The following is an 8,685-nucleotide window of genomic DNA, read 5'->3' on the forward strand; positions in this document are numbered from 1 at the left end:
ACAACTACAGTTAGTGAGTTGAGCCATACCATAGCGAAGGCTTTTTGACTCATGTTTCTGGATTACTTCGTTTCCGTTGATAGAAATATGTTTCACGCGCCGATGCGATAAAGTGGCATTCGCCGCTTGGGAAACGCATGCCACCAAGTGATTTCTTCGCTAAAGCGATGCTTCTGGTTTATTCAGTGATATATTCACAGTTTTATACTTTCGGTTATATCCCATGCAATTACTGCATGCTTACTCGGCCTCAGCCACGCTAGAAGGCTACTCGCGGTGATGAGCTGGAAAGCCACTACCCGTAAGACACCGCAGAGGAGACAATCTGAGTAAAATAGGATAATTCTGAACAATGCATCGATACGGACTCACAACAAACGATTGCACAGTTTCCGAATAATGCTACGCATGTTTAGAAGGTTCCCTAATTATGTTCGAATTTACTAATAAGGTACTGGCACTTTCTGAAAAAGAACTACTCCTCCAGCGTCCATAATATTTTTCATCATACCTCATTTATGATAAAAACCGCATTGGCCATTCGGGACGTGGAAAAAGGTGCTGGGATGCTGGTGTTGGGCCCCAAGAAAATATACTTGCGTATATAATCTGAGTATTAGTACCCTTTCGTACAAGTCACCCAATGCTCGCAATATTATCATCAACCATTTCTATGCTGCACTGCCGTTTGCTGCTCTTTCGAATGGTGCATTGTATTTAGAATTGAAGAATCTAAAACAAACAAAAGCAAGAGCATGGAATACCGTAGAATAAGATGCGATAGTTGCATATTTATTTCACATCCAATGTTCGCGTGTAACATTTTCGTTAAAGAAGTTATTATCTTAATAAGGTCTCAGTGCAAAGTAGTTGAAGTACGTAACAAAGGACAACAGGTGGTGTACCACGATTCGTGTGAAAGTACACGTTTACATTGCAGTGACTCAACTGCTGTCCATTCCAAAGGCACGCAGGGAAAGATGAACGTCAGGCAGGCACGCGAAACAGAGCTCTCCTGGAAAGGAAGACGCCTTGGCGCTGTACTGAGTGGTTTACCTCCGTTAATTGCCACCGCTAATTGAGCTAGCCGATTCTTATCATATGGCTACCTCCGAATGGATTCATGTCATCAGCTCGTTGTATGTTGCTCCAGGAAAACTTATCTGTTTCCCTAACTTCATGATCCAAAAGAATAATCGGTACGTCCACGCGAAGGAAAGTTTTCCACATGAGCTCAATATAAGGCTTAGCCAGGACACCGAATGTGCCGATGATTCTGCGTAGCCCTTCACTGGTTCCCGTCACATAGAGTTCAGTTTCGTTTAGGCTGTCTGCTTCAATATCCTGTAGGGCAATTCGGGTGCGGTCTTCTGAAGTAGGTTCAACTTTGAAGTGCATTCGCATCTTGCTCGCTGTAACCTGTGGCATGTTGAAAATAAAGTGCATGGCATGTCAGAAATAAGAAAGCACTGAAATATAATAAACTGACTTATGCACGCGCTGTTTCAGTGAACATTAGCCAACATATCTCAGAACAGTACATGGGTAAACGCTCGCCTTATGGTCCCCTATGACGAAAAGTTGAATCCCAGCCAATTTTTATTATTTTTCATTCATTCAATTGATATATAGATACGGGTCACCTACCTTCGTTCCAAGGTTTCCGCTGGCTCCCGTGCGGCTTGTCCAATCAATGTTCATATGTAATGGTTCATTTGCAAAGACTTCAACTTCGATGATTGTGTCATTATCGACACAATATGAATAATAAGGCTTCTGAATCCACAGGTTGTTAAGATTCTGCAGTTTCGGCGCGGTTGTTTTGAATCCCATTATCCAACTTGTCGCAGGAGCGGCTGCTACAGTTAGCACGTCAGGCATTCTCCGCAAGTAAGCATTCAGGGTTTCAGTCCAGTTGTACTCCGCGTCGTTGTCACATTGATCTGCACAAAATTTAATTAAGGAAATGAAAGTTAGGGTCTAATTTGTAATGTCAGTGCTTATAAGCTATTGTTACGTGGTCGTGACGTCGACGAAGGCAGCAGTCGGCCTTTGCAGGGTGAAACTGTTTATTTGGCCGAACTTGTGGCCGGAAAATGAGAACTATAACTACAGCAATACACGCTGTACAATGATAGCGGCGAACAGGGCGTCGTCCGTCGATCAACTGACAAGCAATCAAGCGCGTCGGCTTTTATGCAGGCGCTATCGAACTTTCCAGCAATATCGCTGGTGGCGGCGTTATCTCTAGACAAAACTGGAACATTCGCGTGCGGGGCGCAATCTTAACAAACCGATCTACTACAATCGCGACGCTTCTAGAACACTACTTCGCGGACAGCGTCGAGCGTTGATAACCGTCCCTGCCGGTCAAACCCGAAAACATCAAAACAAGACAAGAAGTGGGCGTGGCATTGCCCCCCTCTGAAAAAGCATCGTCCCGATGCTTATGAAAGAACATAGAAGAGAAAAAAAAACAAAACAAGTGCATACACAAATAAATTACAATAACGAAGGAAAAAATAGAGTCCCCAGGCTCGCTAACGCGCAAAAAACGGCTTAAGGCGCACGACATGGACGACTTCAGGTCGCGCACGGCGCTGCTGAGAGTTCGTAATGCCGTCAGGGGCAACCTCATAATCGAGTGCGCCGAGGCGTCGAAGTACCCTGCACGGTCCGAAGTATCGTCGAAGAAGCTTCTCACTAAGTCCTCGTCGGCATATTGGCGTCCATACCCATACACGGTCACCGGGTTGGTATTCCATGTGGCGTCGTCGAAGGTTGTAGCGGCGGCTGTCAGTCGTCTGCTGGTTCTTTGACGTAGCCCAGATGATGGCGAGGCACTCCTTTTCTGTTGTGGAATAGTTGACCTCTGCTTTAGACAGCGACCGGCTAGCATAACTGATAACCCTTTCCAGTCCGCCCGCCCGCTGCACAAGGACGGCGCCGAGTCCTATGCTGCTTGCATCGGTGTGAATCTCCGTATCCGCGTATTCGTCGAAATGCGCAAGTATCGGAGGTGTCTGCAGGCGTCGTTTCAGTTCATGAAATGCTTCGACTTGCGTTGTTTGCCACCTCAATTCGACGTTGGTCTTCGTGAGCTGCGTTAGTGGCTCGGCGATCCGTGAAAAGTCTTTGACAAAGCGTCTGTAATAGGCGCACAAGCCGAGAAATCGGCGCACGGCCTTCTTGTCGGTGGGTGGCGGGAAAGCGGCGATGGCAGCTGTTTTCTGCGGGTCTGGGAGCACTCCAGTCTTGCTGATCACGTGACCCAGAAACAAGAACTCCTCGTACGCGAAGCGGCACTTTTCTGGCTTCAGGGTGAGCCCGGAGTTCTTGATTGCTTGAAGTACGGATTGAAGTCGCTGGAGGTGTTCGTCGAAGTTCGAGGAATACACAACGACGTCGTCCAAGTAAACAAGGCAAGTCTGCCACTTCAAGCCAGCTAATACAGTATCCATGACTCGTTGGAAAGTCGCAGGTGCCGAGCAAAGACCGAAGGGCATGACCTTGAACTCGAACAGGCCGTCCGGCGTTATAAAGGCGGTCTTTTCTCGGTCTCTCTCGTCGACTTCAATTTGCCAGTAGCCGGTCTTGAGGTCCATCGACGAAAAGTAAATCGCGTTGTGGAGTCGATCCAGGGTGTCGTCTATCCGTGGGAGAGGGTATACGTCCTTCTTTGTGATTTTGTTCAGGCGACGATAATCGACGCAGAAACGTAGGGTCCCATCCTTCTTCTTCACTAACACCACGGGAGACGCCCACGGGCTGTTGGACGGCTGGATGATGTCGTCGCGTAGCATTTCATCGACCTGTTTCTTAACGGCCTCCCGTTCCCGCGTCGAACAGGGCGTCGTCCGTCGATCAACTGAAGAGCGATCAAGCGCGTCGGCTTTTATACAGGCGCTATCGAACTTTCCAGCAATATCGCTGGTGGCGGCGTTATCTCTCGACAAAGCTGGAACATTCGCGTGCGGGGCGCAATCTTAACAAACCGATCTACTACAATCGCGACGCTTCTAGAACACTACTTCGCGGACAGCGTCGAGCGTTGATAACCGTCCCTGCCGGTCAAACCCGAATAATCAAAACAAGACAAGAAGTGGGCGTGGCACTATTGTATAATAAATTCATTATGTTTGACAACTGCAATGCATATGGCTCCTATCAAAGTGCTCTTTCATAGAGAAATACTATCTGAAGGAAAATGTGCGCCTTCGCAGTTGCTAACTCTGAAATTTAGAACGCTTTTACATGTCGCTTGCCACTAAAATATGCACTTCTGGTGATAATATTTGCTGTATTTGATAGATTTCGAAGTCGTACAAAAATGTCAGAATCCTGCCAATGAATTAAACATTAAATGCATTTGTGAAACAAAACAACTGCTTACAGACCAACATATCAGACAGAAGATGTAAACTTGATAGAGAGGTATGAGTGAACAGTTCGTAATTTCCCTAAGCTTCAGTAGCCACTAAAGATTGTTTGCACTTATGGTCACTGGCATCACTGTAAACTGGAGTGGTCATTCCTTACATGTGCGTGCATCAGCCCTTGTAGTGTTGCAACAATTCCTCTTATGTCCAGAGGATGCCTCAAACGAAGAAATGTTATGTGTCCCGTGCTGGACGAGCATGCTGTCTTAGCTGGGTGCTGCCAATTGCTAGACACCACATTCGAATTTCAGTTCTGGTGTTCGACATTGAAAAAACCTAGCTAATATTGTTTTTTTTTTTGTTCTTTCTCAAGGTAGCGTGTGAAGCAGCGGGAGCATACCAAGTAGAGACCAATGCCCAAGAAACCAATATCCATCGCGCTTTACAGCGATGTTATGTATGCATTGCAGTTGATTACCAGCCGACTTGGCTGCGTACAAGCGTAGAGCGAACCAGAAACGGAATGGCGTCAGCCAGCACCTTCCACTCACTCCCGGAGAGTGGCACTGCTCGCATTAAGAGTTGCCGGCTATCATCCCTAGCAGTACACAACATGAGCATATAGCAACAGACCAATCAGAAATAAATGAAACTTCCCGTACAATATTTTCCAAATGACTCAAGGGACTCTTTTACAAGCAATAAAAAACAGGTTAAATCCGATACGCCCATATTAAGGTTATGCAGAATGCGCGATTTCATTTCATAGGAGTTTAGAATGTGTTTTGTTTAGGTAGCATAAGAGGTGCCGTAAGAGGCAGGCCGAAACTAATCAGTAGATCATTAGCGTTCGGTGACCCTAAGCTTTTTAGCAACCTGATATGTGCAGACTAGCCTCTTAAAGAAGCGCTTCTTCTATGCAAAATGACATCGCTTACCTGTAACAAGCATCGAGGGCTCTGCAGCCGCCCCTTCACCTAGGAGCGTCCCAACTACGACTAGAGCAGCGAGAATTAGAGACATTTTGAGTCAGCTGTTCAGCTCCGTACAACGGCAGCGCGGTCGATAAGACCTGGTGGTACAGAAAGTTGAGGACAACGTAATCTCTCAATGGACCATTGCGAACGCTCAGATGAAGGATGATAAAAAACTGGGCCAAATACATGGAGCGTTTCAATTTCGCAACCGAGCACTCACAAAAACGACGGCGTAAAAAAGAACAAGCACATTCACTTACGGTTCATTGTAAAGTATATTGCGGAAGAGTCCTGACGAGGTTTTAGTTGCACCTCTTTCAAACATCGGATGTACACGACAAGGCATCTTGGTTTATTCAGTTAGCGAGGAAGTAATAATAATATCTGGAGTTTTACATGCGGAAACCACGACATGATTATGAGATGCGTCGTAGAGGAGGGTTCTGGAAATTTATACACCAAGAAAAAGTGCGAAAATGAGTCCAGAAAGAAACAAAAAAGTCTATCCACTGTGGTATCATCGGTTTACTTTATCGTGAAATGAAGTGCATTTATTACTTGAGTCTAGTAAAAGACTGACTGAGAAAGCTCATCCCCCTATTCAACCTGCTATCTGTACGCCGAATGCCTGTCACAAACTGCACCCATCGATTGCTCGGGCGTTCGAATAAAACTTCGTCCGTGCGCACTCTACAATAATAATAACATCTGGGGTATAACGTCCCAAAACCACGACATGATTACGAGGGACGCCGTAGTGGAGGGCTCCGGAAAGTTTGACCTACCTGTGGTTCTTTAACGCGCACCTAAATACAAGTACACGGGTATCAAACATTTTCCCCTCCATCTAAAATTCAGCCGCCGCGGCCGGGAATCCATCCCGCGATCTACGGGTCAGCAGTCGAGTGCCATAAACAGTAGACCAAGATGGCGGGGTGTGCACAGTCTACAGTGCACGCAATATGAACAGAGCGCAGTGCTGTAAGGAACTAACGATGCCTTTCACCGCGTTTAGGTGCTCATCAAGCCCATGGAGTTTGGGCGTTTCCTAAATCCTGTCCGCACATTTTGGTGCTCCGTATAAATCCCCAATGACGCAAGTGAAAAACTTATTAACTCTGCCTTACTGGCCAGCCCTCTCGGGAGGCCCAGCCTTGTTCTACACGAGTGGAAGTTCCTACAGGTGCACCACCTACTTCCACCCTAGCTAAAAACACACACACAAACACACAATTCGGCACAACCCAAGCATTGTGGGAATCGATGTTATGCGAAGCAGTGAGCAAGGAGCAGCCTGTGGCATGTTTCATTGCGACAGCAATTATATGGACAGTCTCGGCTGGAATTTGCCTACGCCGTCGCCTCCGTCATGCACCGTATAAGCATATATATATATATATATATATATATATATATATATATATAAATCAGAAAAATGCTTCCGAAGCGCGGAATCGAACCAGCGACATGTCGTTCCGCAGCGCGTGACGCTAACCACTACGCCAGAAAGCGCAGATACTTCAGGTAGCTAACGGCGAGCGTTATATACACACCCTTTACCGCTGGCAGGACTCAGAGACGGCAGGCGCCTAACAGCGTTTCTTCATTACCAGCGAGATGGCAGAGGATCGCGACGGGCGGATTTAAAAGTCGTCGGCGAGCTCGCTCGCTTCTTCTTATATTTAAGCAGGGAGAACCTTGCCCTTCCGCTGTCTGCTCGCGCGGTTTTCTCGTGGTGAGGGGAAGAGGGATGTTTCGAGCTTTCACCGTGAAGTCCACGCTTATTTTACGGAGCGTACGGATGTCACTCGAGCTCAAGGGACGCCACTAAACGAACAAACAGAAGATGACCGCGAACTATCAAGTGTCACAGCTCGACACTTGAAGCACGCTAGTTTCCTTCGCTGCTTCGGCCGCCTTTGCAACAGGAGCGCTGTTCAAAGTGAGAGTATCCATTGGCGAGCCTCACTTCGTATAGCATTAGTTTCTTGCTATCGCATTCATTGCTGCGCCCTTGTGGCGAAACTGTGACTTTTTTTTTTTTACGCCAAGCGTTAAGAGGTAGATCGACGTCATTGCCTAAACTGAGTAGCCATGTGCATATCGTTTGCATTACCAGGCACGTCGACTACACTGGCATGCAAAAGGTAGCTGACGGTCCGCCGTAACATTGCCACTCACGTCACAGAACATACGTCACTTTCCTCGCACTGAGTGCAGATTCGGGCGCTTGTAGTTGGTTCTAACAGTTTGCAGCTTGCCGGATGCGTCTGTATGCTCCATAACAAACTGCAACTCTCGAATGAGCGCTATGCAGGTCAGGAGCAAAAAACTGTTCGGGTCTGTGGCTTGCTTGCGCCCATGAATTAGCGTATTACACAGCAATCCATTAGTTCTTGCAAAGTCTTCACAACCTAAGATCCCGTGATTGTAATTGCGACCTGTAAATGGGCTGGGCTAAAGCGAGGCAATGGTATTGAAAAGTAAGGTCCCATTCACAAAAAAAAGCTCCCTCTTATCGATTGTCAGGCCTAAATTTACACCTTCGCGATGGGCCGAAAGACAAGGACGCGGAAGCAGCACTCAGCAAGCACACGTAGCGCTGCACAAAAAGTGACTTCTATTGTGAGCAAAGTCATATACAGGCCTAATTGCGTAACAGCGCGTCATCAATAACATACGAAAGCATCAATTAATGTGAGGAAATACAATGGTCACCCTGTCGTCACGTTGCGTGCGCATGGCGAAAGAGTTTCTTATGAAAGGTTAGCCGACAGATACGCAGTCGTACTATCTCATTGAAATATCTGCTTGTAAAAGTTTGACTTTTTTGACGAGAGCTGGCGAAGTGCGTTGATAAACTATTTCACTCACCTATATTTTTAGGGATTTAACGCTAGCACTCATGCGGCGTCATGTGGTCGATGAATGCGATGCGAGCGCCAGAGAATTTTCTGCTTTTAAGCTCTCGCAATTGTGCAATATCACTCTGCAAGGAATTCAGGGACCGCTGATATGGGGAAAAAAGCAACCTAACGTCGAAACAAGCTAATAGGCCGCTACGCTCGCTTCACTTGCGCGATATGCACGGCGACATGTGTCTACGTACGAGATAACACGCCTTGGTGACATTACGCAAAACAATAACACACTATTTCATGCCCTTGCGTAGCCTAATTACTTCCTTCGTATTGCACGCCACATCCGGCAGGAACCGTCTAAGGGCAGTAATGAGTACACATAACAGTACAATGCTCTGCTGTTGCACTCCGCTCTTTTCGTCCGCCTGTAGAAACGCCTCCTAAACGCGCGGTAAAAGAGCAACCAAC

At 46.9% G+C, this 8,685-nt stretch overlaps 1 protein-coding gene across 1 annotated transcript; it reads right to left on the reverse strand.

Annotated features, from left to right (window-relative positions):
• Positions 1 to 946: 946 nt before the first annotated feature.
• Positions 947 to 5,447, reverse strand: LOC119373764 (uncharacterized). Its single transcript, XM_037643827.2, has 3 exons — positions 5,318 to 5,447; positions 1,648 to 1,943; positions 947 to 1,419 (listed from the first exon to the last, which is right to left on the reverse strand). Exons 1-3 carry the CDS (start codon positions 5,400 to 5,402, stop codon positions 1,084 to 1,086), a joined length of 717 nt encoding a protein of 238 aa, XP_037499755.1. The 5' UTR covers positions 5,403 to 5,447; the 3' UTR covers positions 947 to 1,083.
• Between the last annotated feature and the right edge of the window lie 3,238 nt (positions 5,448 to 8,685).

The sequence above is a fragment of the Rhipicephalus sanguineus genome, chromosome 11 (genome assembly GCF_013339695.2).
Source record: "Rhipicephalus sanguineus isolate Rsan-2018 chromosome 11, BIME_Rsan_1.4, whole genome shotgun sequence".
Taxonomy (NCBI): Eukaryota; Metazoa; Arthropoda; class Arachnida; order Ixodida; family Ixodidae; genus Rhipicephalus; species Rhipicephalus sanguineus.